Source organism: Mobula birostris, chromosome 15, assembly GCF_030028105.1.
Source record: "Mobula birostris isolate sMobBir1 chromosome 15, sMobBir1.hap1, whole genome shotgun sequence".
NCBI classification, from domain to species: Eukaryota; Metazoa; Chordata; class Chondrichthyes; order Myliobatiformes; family Myliobatidae; genus Mobula; species Mobula birostris.
Genome location: NC_092384.1, coordinates 40,426,776 through 40,444,286, shown reverse-complemented (window position 1 = coordinate 40,444,286; position 17,511 = coordinate 40,426,776). Strand labels below are relative to the sequence as shown.

At 39.8% G+C, this 17,511-nt stretch overlaps 1 protein-coding gene across 2 annotated transcripts in view; it reads right to left on the bottom strand.

Annotated features, from left to right (window-relative positions):
• itfg1 (integrin alpha FG-GAP repeat containing 1) overlaps positions 1–17,511 on the bottom strand; it is a 261,975-nt gene that overhangs the window by 156,884 nt on the left and 87,580 nt on the right. For both annotated transcript variants that reach the window (XM_072279639.1, XM_072279638.1), the window contains exons 7-8: positions 13,732–13,790; positions 6,976–7,066 (exon numbers count right to left, since the gene is read on the bottom strand). In XM_072279639.1, coding sequence (XP_072135740.1) covers positions 6,976–7,066; positions 13,732–13,790 — 150 coding nt within the window. The remainder of the gene's footprint in view (positions 1–6,975; positions 7,067–13,731; positions 13,791–17,511) is intronic.

The following is a 17,511-nucleotide window of genomic DNA, read 5'->3' as shown; positions in this document are numbered from 1 at the left end:
CCATGGAGTACTGTCTGATATTTTGTGATACGGATTTGTAACTGGGCAACACATCACACAGCATCCACACAAACAAAATTTCTCAAATTTGGCTGGACTGGAGGCCGTCTTCCCCTAAACAAATGCATGCTGGCTGAACCTGAGGGTTACATCAATAACCTGGCTCAGGGATAATTTACTGTCAAAGAGCACATTATACTCTGCTTGAAAGAGGCATGCGCCATAAAATGTCTAATGTTCCTTTACGTCACATTTTGGAATTTAGCGTTGCCTTCAGAGTTTTGAGCAATGAAATATGCGATGTAGTGATGAATTCAATCACTATAGCAGAAGGCAGTATAGCTTCATTGTTAAAAAGAACTATAAAATTGCTGTTCCATGCATAACTTATGATGTCCATGTTATTTCAATGGAACAAGGCTTGCCAAAGACCACATTTTTTATCCTATTCCAGCACTTGCATGCATCTTCAAATCCTTGTTATTTATTTTTCTCATCTCTAGTCCCACATCTTGCTTTTGCTACAAGAAATTTGTGGGGAATTCCCAATAGCTGAAATCTTTTCTTGGATCCAACAAGTAAAAGTGTAAATTTTACAGCTGAACATAACAGCTAAAGCAACAGAAATGGGACAAGAAACACACAGTCAGACTAATCATATGCTTCACTTTTGGTGTCCTTTCTACATATGTCTGGTCCTACCCAGGAATGAGAGAGGAATTTAGTAAAACTAAGTTAGCACTAAAGACAAATAAAATGACAGGTGATTTCTGAAGAGGTAAATTGCACTCATTCACTGATTTTGCACATGCTCACTGAACGCCTTAAAATGCATTGGACATACTCCCAAAATAAATCAGATGAATGACCCAGATTTCCTCAGTGCAAAATTTATTATAAAATGCGAGACAGTATTTAGAGTTATAGAGAAAAACAGTTCCTTTTGCCCAAAGAGTCCAGGTGAAATTGCAAATTGAAATTACAAATCTATTCAATTACTTTTCAGCTGCTTTGGAGCAACTTCTGTTGCACTAAATAATGTGACCTTATATCTTTCTTTAAAATAAAATTGCCATACAAATTAACATGTTTTCCATACAATGTAAATTGGGCCCGCTACGTCATACCTCTTCTGTCAGTTTCATAGAAGACTGAAGGATATATTTTCAGTTTCCAGATAGTATAGTTTTAATTCCATATTAGTTGGGAGAAAAATGGGTTACATGCATATGTAACCCAGGTTAATTAAACCCAAAGATGTAATGCTAGAAAGCTCCACCTGTGGTGGGATGAAAATGAGGTCTATTAAATTTAAAAATAAAAGAGAGAAATTGGGGAAACAAAGCTATGCGAGAATGAGGCGTGGCTGATGCAGGCACTGATAAGCAAGAGAAATGCAGCAAACTAACTAAAGATACAGTAGCATGCAAAAGTTTGGGCACCCCGGTCAAAATTTCTGTTACTGTGAATAGCTGAGTAAAAGATGACCTGATTTCCAAAAGGCATAAAGTTAAAGATGACACATTTCTTTAATATTTTAAGCATGATTACTTTTTCATTTCCATCCTTTACAGTCTCAAAATAACAAAACAGGGAAAGGGCCCGAAGCAAAAGTTTGGGCACCCTGCATGGTCAGTACTTAGTAACATCCTCTTTGGCAAGTATCACAGCTTGTAAACATTTTCCGTAGCCAGCTAAGAGTCTTTCAATTCTTGTTTGGGGTATTTTCGCCCACTCTTCCTTACAAAAGGCTTCTACTTCCATCTTGCATGCATTGCTCTTTTGAGGTCTATCCACAGATTTTCAATGATGTTTAGGTCAGGGGACTGTGAGGGTCATGGCAAAACCTTCAGCTTGCGCCTCTTGAGGTAGTCCATTGTGGGTTTTGAGGTGTGTTTAGGATCATTATCCTGTTGTAGAAGCCATCCTCTTTTCATCTTCAGCTTTTATACAGGTGGTGTGATGTTTGCTTCCAGAATTTGCTGGTATTTAATTGAATCCATTCTTCCCTCTACCAGTGAAATGTTGCCCGTGCCACTGGCTGCAACACAAGTCCAAAGCATGATTGATCCACCCTTGTGCTTAACAGTTGGAGAGGTGTCCTTTTCATGAAATTCTGCATCCTTTTTTCTCCAAACATACCTTTGCTCATTGCGGCCAAGAAGTTTTATTTTAACTTCATTAGTCCACAGGACCTGTTTCCAAAATGTATCAGGTTTGTTTAGATGTTCCTTTGCAAACTTCTGACACTGAATTTTGTGGTGAAGACGCAGGAAAGGTTTTCTTCTGATGACTCTTCCATGAAGGTCATATTTGTGCAGGTGTCGCTGCACAGTAGAACAGTGCACCACCACTCCAGAGTCTGCTAAATCTCCCTGAAGATCTTTTGCAGTCAAACTGGGGTTTTGATTTGTCCCTACGAGCAGCTCTCTCGGAAAGTTTTCTTAGTCTTCCAAACCTCAACTTGACCTCCACCGTTCCTGTTAACTGCCATTTCTTAATTACATTACGAACTGAGGAAATGGCTACCTGAAAACGCTTTGCTATCTTCTTATAACCTTCTCCTGCTTTCTGGGCATCATTTATTTTAATTTTCAGAGTGCTAGGCAGCTGCTTAGAGGAGCCCATGGCTGCTGATTGTTGGAACAAGGTTTGAGGAGTCAGGGTATTTATAAAGCTTTGAAATTTGCAAATCTCTTGGAGTGCACAAACTTTTGCATTGTGCTCCTTTCCTTTTTTTCCCACTCTAAAATTATGTAAAACAAAAATAATACACTAATCTTGCTTAAAATGTTGAAAAGAATGTTTCATCTTTAACTTTATGACTTTTGGAGATCAGTTCATCTTCTACTCACTTAACTATTCACAGTAACAGAAATTTTGACCGGGGTGCCCAAACTTTTGCACGCCACTGTATAAACTGTTAAAAGTAGAATTAGTAGTGAGTATCTCTACCTACTTACTTAAAAACCTCAGGGTGAAACCCCTGGAGGGGAGATGATATCAATAAAAGATTTATTAACGCTATGGCTATAATAAACAGCTATAGTGAGACAATTTTGGCAGCAACGAGTGTCTGAGATCTCTACCATGTAACGGAGAATTAGTTATGTTAAATCATACCAAAAGATTTGCAGAATTAAAACACTTTTACTGTTCTGAGTGTATAATTTTTGTGTGAAATATGTTCAGTAGTGTTGCAACTCAGAAATGTTTGGAACTGACAATGGGATATTGAGTTACTTGAATTAGAAAACAGAATTCATTAGAATGCTTATAAGAACTTACAGATTGTAATCCTGTCGTATAATCGGTCTTTTTTTTTGTATGAGTTTTGTGAATCAACTTTCTGTGGATGACCAACTATTTCATCCAACGACCCAAGAAACAAGATGGCGAGCCACCCAAGATCGAAGAACCAGTGTGGAAACAAAATGTTTCAAGACGTAGAGAATTTAATATGGTTGGATGTATAAATTTATTTTTTATTTGAAGGATCTGAATTTAGTTTTCTGCAAGAACTGATGATTTAATGAGATTTACGTTGTTTGAAGTTGTGATGATGGAGAATTAGTCGTGAAAGGAGTTAAGATATACATACACAGGTGTCCCCCGCTTTTCGAATGTTCGCTTTACGAAACCTCACTGTTACGAAAGACCTACATTAGTTCCCTGTTTTCGCTAACAGAAGGTGTTTTCACCGTTACGAAAAAAGGGAGTGCACGGGAAAAAATCAGCGCGTGCCCCGAGTAGCCGCTCTCCCCCGGATTCGGAACGGCATTCTCGCCGGCATTGCTTAAACGTGCCCGTGAGCAGCCGTTAGCAAGATGAGTTCTAAAGTATCAGAAAAGCCTAAAAGAGCTCGTAAGGGTGTTACACTTAGCGTAAAACTAGACATAATTAAGCGTTTCGATCATGGTGAGCGAAGTGAGTTTGGCTTGTAGACATTGATGAAGATGATGTTGAAGAGGTTTTGGCATCCCACGACCAAGAACTGATAGATGAAGAGCGGATGCAATTGGAAGAGGAAAGGAAAACAATCGAAACCAAATGCAGTAGCGAACGGACCGAACGTGACTGTGTGAGATTTTCGCTGCAATGATAAAGTACAACTTTAATTTTGAAAGGGTATGTCGGCTTAGGGGATATTTACAAGATGGTTTGAGTCCTTACAAAGAACTGTATGATAGAAAAATGCGCAAGGCTATCCAGTCAAGCAAGCCTTCCACATCAGCCACAGCAGACAATGATCCTCGACCTTTGACTTCGAGGCGGGCAGACATAGAAGATGACCTGCTCACCCTAATGGAAACAGACGACGATGAGATGACACCCCAGTATCCCACCACCCCAATCCCCAGGCCGCGGACAGATACCGATTTGCGGAGAATGCAGCGGTAGCCAGGAGGCACACAGCACATCTTTAAGAAAAAAGCTGAAATAAACATGCTAATTAATTACGTGTCGGGCGGCACCTAATTAATTAGCTTGTTTATTTCGGCTTTTTTTCTTAAAGATGTGCTGGGTGCGTCCCGGCTACTGCTGTAGCCCTGCATTCTTCGCGGATCAGTATCGGTCGGCAGTCTGGAGGGTGGGGGCCACTACACCACCTCAACCTCTGACGACTTAGTCTAACACACCATCATCAGTGTGCTCGGCGCTGTCCCAATTCCGGTAAGTGATACTATACTGTACATACATTATTTCTACTTTATATAGGCTGTGTATTTTTACGTGTTATTTGGTATGATTTGGCAACTTCATAGCCTAAAGGTTACGGAGAGAGTGTTTTGCCAGCAACGCTTGCGTGAAATTTTCTGCCGAAAGCGCTTGCGTGAGATTTTCGCTACGGAGAACAGTGCATGCAATCGTAGAGAAGTATTTCTAATTTATATAGGCTGTGTATTTATCATATCATTCCTGCTTTTACTATATGTTACTGTTATTTTAGGTTTTATGTGTTATTTGGCATGATTTGGTAGGTTATTTTTGGGTCTGCGAACGCTCACAAATTTTTCCCATATAAATAAATGGTAATTGCTTCTTCGCTTTATGACATTCCGGCTTACGAACCGTTTCATAGGAACGCTCTACCTTCGGATGGCGGGGGAAACCTGCAATTAAAATACTCTTAGTTCAGCTTGCGGCTTAATCTAGGGAAAGACAGCCCTTGGCCCTGTCACACTTAAGAAATTTTGTTTGGGTGGATGCTGTGCGATGTGTCCCCAGTTACAAATCAGTACCATGAAATAACGAACAGTACACAATATGCAATTAGACGATTGAGCTTTATAATTCTTAATTTGACTATATGGTTAGTAAAGAAAAAAAAAGGGCCCATTCTCATGAAACAGTCTAATGCGCAATGTTGGAGCTCACTGATAAGGCCGCTTGTCTACCATCGACCTCCTCCAAGCGTCACTGACCTTCAGACCCTCGCTCCAAGTCCACTCTGTCCGGCGGTCTACCAACTCTCTCCATTCGCGTCTTCTCTCATCTCTCCCTGGCAAAAGACCACGTAATCCCTGCGCCCAGACCCACAAGAACAAACAACATCCCTCTCATTGGATAGCCCCACATTACAAAGCCCTGTTATCTCTGCTCAGAACAAAAACATTGATGCTACAGAAAAACCATTACATTAGCAATGAGACCTTACCTTTTAGGCTTGAATTTATAGACATCCTGATCTGAACTGAAACTGAAACTAACCATAATACTTGAGATTAGGAATTCAATTAGTTTTCTAACTAACTAGGGATAAGTAAAAAGGAAAGGTTAGTCTGTAAACCTTTAAATAGGGAATAACACGAGATCTACTGAGAGAAATTGGAGCAATAAAGGTTATTCTAATGAACCTCAATGATTCTAAATAAATGGGAATTTTGTTTTCATTTAATATCTGAGATTTGGAACCTAAACAGAATGCTGAAATTTTGAATTGTTCTTACTCATGTAAATATTTTGTATATATTGTTATTTTTATAAAAACTTACCTCCAGAAGTGTGTGTTTTCTATCCACTGCCTGCTTCCGATACCTAGACCTTCTGATGGCCTACTAGCACCTAGTGTAGTACTATACAAATAGGATTTTCTGAGAAAGAGTGCGGCTACCACTCACACAAGATAAGACAAGCGCTATACAGGTGTTACACGTACATGACTATAAATTATCACTTAAGCTTGGAATTCAGTTTAGTGGCCCAGTATAATGATCACCATGACTCTTGTTGAAGAAAATATCAGGGACCTGATAAAACAGAACACAACTTTTCACCTCAAAAAAAAATCACCTCACTGCAGCATAACTGAGTGGTTGAATAATAAGGAGATTTAGAGATATTATAAAAGAAAGGGATATTTATTAAAAGGAACTTACAAGCTAAAAATATAAAATCTGCTATCTCAATTAGAAATCGCTTTTTTAAAAAATTTAGTCACAAGATGTAACCTTTGCTGACAAGGCCAGCATTTTCCTTGAACTGAATGAACTTCCTGACTATTTCAAAAGGCAGCTGATATTCACATTATGGGCTAGGATGGGTAAGGGTAGTAATTTACTTTTTTTAAAAATAAATGGGCATCAGTGCAGCGGTTAGCCACCATTTGTAGTATTCACATTATTTACTTTGATATATTGAATTTATGTTTATTGATTACAAGCCCAACAGCATGCTTCCAAAACCTATATGAATGTATTACATCACATACATAACCTCTTAAAAAAAAAATCAAAGTAGCTTCATTATATTACAAGATCAAAAAACAGAAAATTCTTCAGTGGTTTAGTAAAGGTAATTGAATAACAAGAACAATAGGGAAGGTCAACATTTAATGCAATTACTTCTTATAGCAACAAAATGCAAAATATTAACTGCAGTGTAAGAACTTCCATTTTTCTGCACTTAATACTTAACAAGCATACTGTATGTTCAATCATTGTTTATTGAAATACATTAAAAAGCAAATCATACCAAAATCCGCAAAAGTAGATTGGCCAGTTTTCTTGGTATTTGGAGGTTTATTCACGGCATATGGACCAGGAGCTTTGGAAAAATTTCCATCCTGTTAGCAAGAAAATTTTTGAAAATTATTGAAGTTCTTGACACAGATTTGAAGCAACATTTATCTATGAGCAGTGTAGGAGTCACATATCTATTTGCTACTGTAGCCTGTGTTGTGCATTTATTATGTGCATTATGGTAATTTGCCATGTGGGTAGGGGTGTGGTAAAAGCAAAGATTTTAGTTACATATTAATGCTTTGTCTGGGGCACTCAGAGCTAGAGACTGCTGGGTGTGATATCTTTCTGCTGACCGCTTAACTTTGCTTTTCTTTGCTTAATTCCGCTTAAATACATTTAATCTCATTAGTTTTATCATTTCAAGATTGTTTGATTTGCTAGTTTCTTAATAAAAGATCTAACACATTTCTTCGAATTTGAACATTATTATTACTGGATTCTATGGAAGATGCATTAATCAGGATTAACCGTCCCCACCCCCGTGCCTAGTCTCTGTGCAGTGTTGGTTTGTTCGAATAGCCGCTACGTTTTGTCAACTAAAAGATTTTGACAGTTGCACCAAATGAAAATCAGCATTTGAACATGTCAGTGAAATTAGAAGCAACATTGATAAGCCAGGAGCAGCAATGCACTTTTGTTCATTTCATACTACGTGTTTGAGGTTGGGACACAGTTTGAAAAGGTCATCACTGACTGTATGCTCTATAGTGTGGCGTTTGCCTACGCTGTAGCCTAACGTGCACCTCCCAAAAATGTAACTATGTGTCGTGGCGACGCAGACCGCAACAACTGTGATTGGTCCACTTGGTAGCATCGCATTTCCTCCTACGCTGCAATAGTTTCCCATTGGGCGACTGAAGGGCAGGGAAGGAACTCTGGCTGCAGTGCTTTCCATAAAGCTTTACAGACCTCCGAAATTATGGAGGACCCCAAGCTTCACGCCAGTTTGTAGCTAGCTGCTACAGCCTGTTGACTTCCACCTGAAGCTAAAAGTCAAATGGTGATTGCCAGTCTCTGAGTATAGTGTGCGTACAATGATGCAAAATAAATGGTTGGCGACGATGAACCAAATCGTCAAATCTACCTGCTGACATCCGAAAATATTTGAAATGCATTTCCTCATCCACGTCTCTCAGTGGCCGGACAAGCACAGAAAATTCACCTTCCTTCAGTTTCAGTCGCCATTGTTTGAAGTTTGAGTTTCTTTGTGTTGAGCGGCATAGAAACCCCACCGTCAACTAGCGTTTTGGCGGTGAATTGCAGAGCGACACAGACACACCAGCACACAAGTATAGATGCTCACAACGGCGTAGGCCACTTGTGTAGGCTACTACGCAGAAGTATAAATCAGCCTTAAGAGTTCGTCACTTGGATCTGTTGAAATGCTGAAATATTTTGATTGCTGACATTTGAACTGAACGTTGTTTAAGCTGTTCGCACACTTGGAAAGCACCATGAGTCAAGCTGAAAGCAATGTCCTTGAAATCAGGACTAAAGAAGAAATAAAAATGACTGAAAAAGCTTTGGTGAGGTGAATTGACAGTGTTTGAAAGGAATATTATAAAATTGTTAAGATTAAAGATTTAATACCATTAATTAGGAGTTTTATGCAAGAAAAGGAAAATGTCTTGCAAGTACAGTCTCATTAGGAAGATTTGAAAAATCTTTGTGAAGCTGTTACTAAGCAACATAACATGCTGTTATCTTTAACTCCTATCTCAGAGCAAGGTAAACAAACATAAGATGTTGAAGGTCAAGTGGCTGAAGCAAATGAAAAACTTTATCAAATTCCAGGGCATGCTTTGACCATGTATAAAGCTGATGATTTACAGGATAATGTATGCCCAGACAACAGTGCTTCTGATATACGTGCAACAGATTGTATTGTAAGCAAAGCACCATGTGCATGATACCTCCTTGGAGCACATTAGAATGCAGGCTGATCTAGCCCAGTTATGCACAAAGGCAACAAATACTGAAGGATAAATGTGTTGGAAGAACAAGAGCAGATACGAAGAAGGGAAGAGCAGTAGAAGTTGCAGGAGAAAATTGGAGTCAAATTGGCCAAAGTGAAAGCGCTGAAAGCTTCAAGTGCTGTGGGTGTTAAAGATGCTCCAGCAGGACAATTCTATGGCATGAGTTCCTATGCTGACATGGCGCAGAGAAAATCCAACATACTTGATGTCAATGTGGATACATTTGTTCCTGAAGTGTCTCTGAGCCATGAGCTGGGACCCGAAGGGGTAGTTCAGGGTGCCCACTCTCAACTTGCAGTAAGGAAGCACTCTGAACCTATGTCATATCCAACAGCACAAGATGCTTCTGAGGATATCAATTTACAGTATGGTAACAATCAAGTGTCAGATGATAACAGTTTAAGTAGTGTGCTGGAGGCCATAAGAATGCAAAAGGAAATGGCAACCTAGTGCACCTCTGCCTAAAAGAAACTTAAATCTTTGATGGCAATCGATTGTAATATCATGCATCTATGAGGGCTTTCAAGAACAGCATTGAAGGCAAGACTAGCAATTATGGCAACTGGCTCTATTTCCTTGAACAGTTCACTGGAGGTCGCCCTAGAGAGCTTGTGAGAAGTTGCCAGCTAGCCATCCCAGAGCAAAGATATCTAAAGGTCAAAGCTTTACTGCAGGAACATTTTGGTAATGAGCAGCAAATTGCAGTGGCCTGTCTTTCTTGGCCACATATTAAATCTGAAGATGTGAAAGCTCTTCAAGACCACAGTCTTTTCCTTAGAGACTGTTGCAATGCCATGGAAGAAGAGCAGTACATATGTGACAGCTGCATATGCCTACTAATATGTCAATTGTCTAAAAGAAATTGCCTATATGGTTAGGGATAAATGGAGAATAGTGGTCTGTAAATTGCCAAAAAAAAGCACAACCGTAAGATTACTTTCACTAACATTGCTGATTTTATTGACAGGCAAGTAAAGATTGTTACACACCAAGTATTTTGGAATATACAAGATGCTACATCACCGGCAATATGCACAGGTGTAAACAAAACTAAGTCACAAATTTATTCTGAAGCTAAAGGAAGCGGCTTTGCCACCATGGTAACTACTGTGATAAGGAAAGCTAAAACTGAGCTGAGAACTATTGGTCTCATCAGCCAAATTGGTTTGATGATTCTTCTAGGATGAACATACTTTGGATTTGTGTTCTCAGCTGGAGAAAAAGGTTCATAATGAGAAGATTGTAAATGATATCTGCTTTGGTTATTTGGGTAGGATTGCAGGAAGTGCCTTTCATGCAAGGTATACAGTGGCAAGCATCTCAGCGTGCTTTATATTCACTCTAACGGAAAGGGTACAGAATCAAGACAAGCTGTGAAAGAATTAAACCCAGCAGTGAGTAACACCCTGGTATCTAATGACCAAATGGGGGCTGGCGATCATGATTGTAATCTTCTTATAATTCCAGTTCAGGTGAAGTCTAAAAAAGGTAACAAGACAGTGGTGACTTATGCTTTCCTAAATCAAGGAAGTATAGCACTGTTCTGTACAGAGAGCGTCATGAACAAGCTCAACCTGACAGGAAAAAGAGCACGCATTCCCTTACGCATTATGGGTCAACGGAAGGTTGTGAGGATTGATGTGGTTTCAGGATTGGAAGTGGTTGGCTTAGATAGTGTAAACCACTGTGACCTGCCTAACATCTATATGCGGACAAGCACACCTGTCCACAAAGGGAACATTCCTCATCAGAGGGATCTTCAGGAATAGTCTCACCTGAAGCATATTCATTTGCCAGAAATTGATTCAGTAATTGAGCTGCTGATAGGGAAGAATGTGCCTAAAGCACTGAAGCCATTGCCAGTGACTAACGGTGTTAATGATGGACTCTATGCAGTCAGAATAATATTGGGTTGGGATGCAAATGGACCATTGAAAGGAATCAGAATCAGAATCAGCTTTAATATTACTAGCATATGTAATTTAATTTGTTAACTTTGTAGCAGGAGTATAATGCAATCCGTGATAATATAGAAAAAATAAATGTCAATTACAGTAAGTATATTAAAAAATAGTGCAAAAACAGAAATAATATAATAAAGTGCGGTGGTGATCATGGGTTCAATGTCCATTTAGGAACTGGATGGCAGAGGAGAAAGTGGTGGTCACCATGGTGGTGGAAGAGACTATGCTCTGCCAGGGCTAACAGTTAACAGGACTTCAGCTTTGAACTTGGATCAGCCATGGCAGCAGCAATTTAATGTAGATTTCCCTGAATGCAGTCAGATTGAACAACCTGGTTTGTCAAGAGAAGATCACAAGTTCAAGGAGCTGGTAGCAAGTTGTGCAAAACTGGTGGATGGTCACTACCAGATCAGTTTACCTCTGAGAAAGAAGGGTATTAATATATATAATAATAGAAAGATTTCTGAGTTACATAAATCTAAGGAAGAGGTTCCAGAAAGATTTGTCATTTCACACTGACTACATAGCTTTCATAAAGGTCGTCATCTCCAAAAGGTTACGCTGAAGGAGTGCCAGCAGATGATATGGAACATCGTGATGGGATAGCAAGATGTTCGACTCCATTTCGTTGATTAAAGCTTCCATTGTTCACAGATTAAAGTAACAAGAGAGACTGAAATGCCAGTTGCCTGCCAATTGTTCTGAAGAACTTCTGCTAGATGATCCAGAAGAACGTCATGCAGATTGAAAAGGAGTTGGAAGCAGTAATGTGTACTACCCATCACTTCTCTTCTTGGACCAGTTTGAGGAAGACAGAGGCCTGTCTTAGATTCTTAGGAATAAGAACTTGCTCTTATTTCTTAGTCAGAAGAGGAAGCAATTGAATATTTCTTAGTCTGACTTGGATGGCAAACAACAAGGGCATTCTTTGGAGAGGAGATGGAGAAGGCCAAAGATCAGATTGGCTGAGATTTTCTCGCAGTGGAGGAGCTCAGAAAGCCTGAATTGGAGGTCGTTAGTTTTTGTCCCAAAAAAAAGAGATTTCCAGATGAATTCTTGAGTTTGCAAAGGGGAGAAAATGTGAAAAGGAACAGTCATATTTTCAAGCTTAATCCAGTACTTGAAGATGGTATCCTGAGAGTTGGTGGAAGTGGAATTATCTACAGATCAGTGATGTACTTCTTCAGAAAGAAACTAAGTGGAATTTTACCCCCTTCCAGCTGGCTCAATCGTGGAGGGGCATGTAAGAGATTGATCAAGTCGATAAGGAAGGTTCTCAGTTCTACCATGAAGGTGCAGAATCTTGATGAACAGGGTCTTCACACATTCCTTTGTGAATTAGAGGCTCTTATCAATGGTTGTCTGATTACTAAAGAACCATCTGATTCCAATGATTTGGAATCATCTGTTGCTTCTGAAAATCTCACCATCCTTACCACCAGGAGAGCTCCAAAAGGAAGGCGTTTAGGCTTGTCATATATGAACTAACTTGTTTTGGAAATGGTGGATCAAGGAATATTTACCCCAGCTACAAGAACGTCAGAAGGTGTCAAGTATAAGTCACAACTTCCTCCCTGGAGATATTGTTCTTATAGTTGATGAAGATATTGTTCTTATAGTTGATGACACAGCACTTTGAAGCTTCTGGATCGGGGAAGAATAGCTCAAGTTTCTCCAGACAGAAAAGGATTTGTGCAATTGGTATGAATCAAGACCAAGACCAGGTGTTTGGATCAACTTATAACCAAGATTTGTCTTCTACAGGAGACAGAAGTTGGAGGAGCTACAGCTCTAGAAGCTTCACGATTCTATTTTGTCAGAGAGAAGTAGAAGATCAATCAGTTCCTGGCTAAGTGCTAGTAATCTCTGGCCTAGATGAGTATTGCATAACTTGTTTGGAAGAAAAAAAAGAGGACATTTGTGTGAATGTTAAGATTCCATGTCTCCTGTGTTTTGGTTATACGTAGTTGTAATTATTATAGTATAATAATTATGGGGCTGGGATGCAGGAACCATGCATCCTGTCTTCTATTATATTCTGGGTTGCGCGTTTATTATGCTTACCACGGTAGCTAATCACATGGGTGGGGGCATGGTAAAAGCAGAGTTTAATTATGCATTCATGCTTTGTTTGGGACAGTTAGAGCTAGACACTGCTGGGTGTGATATCTTTTTTGTTGAATGCTTAACTTCACTTATTCCAGTTAAGAACATTTAGTTTTGTAAGCTTCATCATTTCAAGATTGTTTTGCTAGTTCTTAAGAAAGAATCAGATACATTTCTCTGACTTAGAACATTAATATTATTGGACTCTATAAAAGTCGCGTCAATCAGGATTAATCTCCCTTTCGCCTAGTTTCTAAGCGGTGCTACTTTATTTGAATAGCTGCTACAAGCAGTTTACATACTGTTTTATTGTTTAAATGATTACTTCTCTTAAATTAACTAAATCATAGGCAACACACACAAAATGTTGGAGGAACTCAGCAGGTCAGACAGCATCTATGGAGAGGAATAAACAGTCAATGTTTTGGGCCAAGACCCTTCATCAGGACACTAAATCATAAAACTGCTTATGTTTTGTATACTAAATTTAATGCATACGATTTTTTAAAAATCTTGCAATAATAGCTTTTGCAGTTATCATTCTGACCAGTTTATTTGACAATCTTGTCATCCGAGTCATGAACCAATGATTTAAAGTGTCACTTATTCCACTGGTCAATCACTTCATTTATTAAGGGAGTCAAAACCATTATGGAATACCTTGTTTAACCATATCTCAAAGTGAATATCACCAGCTTCCATGGTGGTAAGAAACAAATCTAGAATAAAATATAAATATGTTTAGACAAAACAGAAATCAATTACTAACTTACTCAAACATGAACAATACATACTTAAAAATACATAGTTATCAAGTTTTTATATAAAAAATGTTAGTTATTAAATTGCAATGGATACAATACCAAATACAAGAGTTCTGAAAGGGGGAAGGAAGGACATATCTGAGAGAGAATGAGTTGCAGGGGTACAGCAAAATAAGGAAATGGTGAATCTGACTTTTTGCTTGGCTTCCCAGGTATCATCATGGACTCACTGGACTGATTGGTCTCTTTCGGCGTCATTATAACCATAATATGCAGTATTGCAGCAATGTAGCTAAGCATAAACACGAGAAAGCGTACAGGCTGGAAATCCAAAGCAACATACCCAAAACACTGGAGGAATTCAGGAGGTCAGGGAACACCTATGGAAATGAGTAAACAGTTGACGCTTTGAGCCAAAACTGTTCTTCAGGACTGGAAAGGAAGGGGAAAGACGCCAAAATAAAAAGGTAGGGGGTGGGGAAGGAGGGTAGCTCGAAGGTGATAGGTGAAGTCAGGTGGGTTGGAAAGATAAAGTGCAGGAGAAGAAGGAATCTGAAGGACAGTGGTCCATAGAAGAAAGAGGAGGAGGAGAAGACCCGGGGGAAGTGATAGGCAGGTGAGAAGCAGCAAGAGGTCAGAGTGGGGAATAGAAGAAGAGGGTAGGGGAAAGAGAAGTTTTTTTTTTGAACCAGAAAGAGAAATCAGCATTCATGCCATCAGCTTGGAGGCTACACAGATAGAATATAAGAAGGCACTCGTCCACCCTGACAGGAGCCTCACCTGGGAACAAGCAGCAGCCATGGATGAACAGGGCAGAACAAGAACTGGATTTAAAATGTTTGGCCACAGGGAAGTTCAGCTTGTGGCGCATGGAGCAGAGGTGCTCAATGAAGTAGTCCCCCAATTTATGATGGGTCTCACCAATGTAGAGGCCGCATTGGGAGCACTGGACACAAAAGAAGACCCCAACAGATTCGCAGGTGACGTGTTCCCTCATCTGGAAGGACTGCTTGAGGCCCTGAAGGGAAGTGAGGGAAGAGATAAAAGGACAGGTGTAGCACTAAGTGCCAGGAGGAACAAAGGGACAAATGGACAAGGGAATCTGCAGAAACGGGGCGGGGGGGGAGGGTGTGAAAGAGGTTAAAATATATTTTGTGGTAGGATCCCTTGGAGATGGGGAAGTTGCACAGAATGTTTGGATAAGGAGGCTCATGGGTTGGAGGCAAGGACAAGGGGAACTATCACTGAAGTGTAGATAAGCATGCTTTAATATGGAAACTTTCATACACTTTTTGTAATACCAAATGTCTACAACCATTAGCGTATTCTGGGTATGTGCCACTCTTACGTTTGAAGCAATTTTGGTAGTCAACTCAGGTATCTATCCCCATCAACAGCACTTAAATTCTGACCTGTTATTATACTTTTATGTCTTTTGTGGGGTAAATTGTACATTGTTTTTTTTATATAATTGTCACATGTACCAAGATACAGTAAAAAGCTTGTTTTGCACACTGTTCATGCAGATCAAATCATTGATCTGGAATAAGGTAAAAAAAAAATGCAGAATAAAGTGTAAAAACTAGCAAAAAAAAAGTGCTGTACAGATAAACAGTAAAGTGCAAGATCATAATGAGAAAGATTTTGAGGCCAAGAGTTCATCTTATGCGAGAGCCATGTGTACAAGAGTCTGATAACAGTAGGATAGAAGCTGTCCCTGAGCCTTTTGGTATGTACATTCGGGCTTCTGTATTTTATGTCCAGTGGGAGAGGGAAAGAGGGAGAATGTTTGTGGAGAGGTTGGGGGGGCGGGGTGGAATCTTTGATTACACTGATTGCTTTACTGAAACAGCGAGAAGTATAGGCTGAGTCCATCCGGGGGAGCCTATGATGCGCTAAGTTATGACCACAACTCTGCGGTTTCTTGCAGTCATGTGCAGAGCAGTTACCATACCAAGCCCTTATGCAACCAGACAGAATGCCTCCAAAAGTGCATAAATAAAAATCGATAAGATGGTGATATGCCAAATGCTTTTCGCCTCTCAAGGAAGCAGAGGCATTGGTGAGATTATTACCCATGGCATATCCAAAAGAAGATTCTCCCATGCAAGCAAGGAACATTGCTAACAAGCTTCTACTCTGCTGTTAGACTCAGCAGAGATTAGAGCAGTTTGGAAGTGGCTGCTGCAGCTTGACCAATGGGCTGAAGACTTATGTATTTGAGTGGGAGTCATAAAACGTCTCTGCACTTGTAGAAAACCCAGCAGTTGTATGCTGAACTGTCAGCAAAAGCAAGCAAAATCTGCACCAAATATCACACAATAAAGGTCTACATGTCTATGAAAAATAAATAAATAGTACTGAATTCCTTTATAGTTGGAGATCAGAAATATGAAAAGAAAACAATATCATCTTGGAAAATATTCTTTGTCAAATTGGAACAAAAATCATTTTACATCTCCAACTGATTCTTAATTTACTGTCCATAAGGAGGAATTTACAGTTGTAATATCTTTTAGGGACTCAATGCTGAGAATGTTGGCCTGAACAGAGGACACAGATGTCGGTTTGTTTGTCCATTTTAATGAACTTGAAGTATTTTGCAGAGAATTTTACAGTGACTTTTATGGATTGTGAGATCTGCTGCCTAGGAGGCTGGAAGTTTTCTGCCAGGTTTCAGGTTGTTATTATCAAATAAATTTTTCCTGATTTGCCCAAAAAGACATTTTCATTAACCAGAGATAATAATTATTTTCAAAGACAGTTCACCAATAACAAGTATATCATTTTGGATACTGTTGATGAGGACAACCAACCAGGGACAAGTTGCAGTGGTTGCGTCTCTGGCACCGAGATGGGACCCTCAGCTCAGAAGGGAAGGAGGGAAAAGAGGAGAGCAGTAGTGATAGGGGATTAGATAGTTAGGGGGACAGATAAGAGGTTCTGTGGAAGAGATCGAGAATCCCGCATGGTCTGTTGCCTCCCTGGTGTCAAGGTCCACGATACCTCGGATCAAGTTCTCGGTATTCTCAAGAGGGAGGGTGAGCAGCTGGATGTCGTGGTCCATGTAGGGACCAATGACGTGGGTAGGAAGAGTGAGGAGGTCCTGAAAGGTGAGTTTAGGGAGTTAAGCGCCAAGTTAAAGGACAAGACCTCCAGGATAGCAATCTCAGGATTGCTACCAGTGCCACGTGCAGGCAGGTTTAGAAATAGCAAGATAGCGCAGATCAGTGTGTGGCTGAAGACATGCTGCAGGAGGGAAGGCTTCAGATTTATAGATAATTGGGCAGTTTTCCAGGGAAGGTGGGACCTGTTCCGGCAGGACGGTTTACATCTGAACTGGAGGGGGACAAATATTCTTACAGATAGGTTTGCTACAGAGGCTCCAGTGGATTTAAACTAGGTACAAGGGGGGAGGGGAACCAGAGCGTAGGAAAAGATGTAGGGGAGAAGGAAGAAAAAGGAGACAGTAAAGTTGTTTGCACCGTTAGCATTAAACAGAGAGTAAGAGGTGGAAAATTTCTTAAATGCATTTATTTTAATGCTAGGAGCATTATAAGAAAGGTGGATAAGCTTAAAGCATGGATTGATACCTGGAAGTGTGATGTGGTAGCTATTAGTGAAACATGGTTACAGGAGGGGTGTGATTGGCAACTAAATATTCCTGAATTTCATT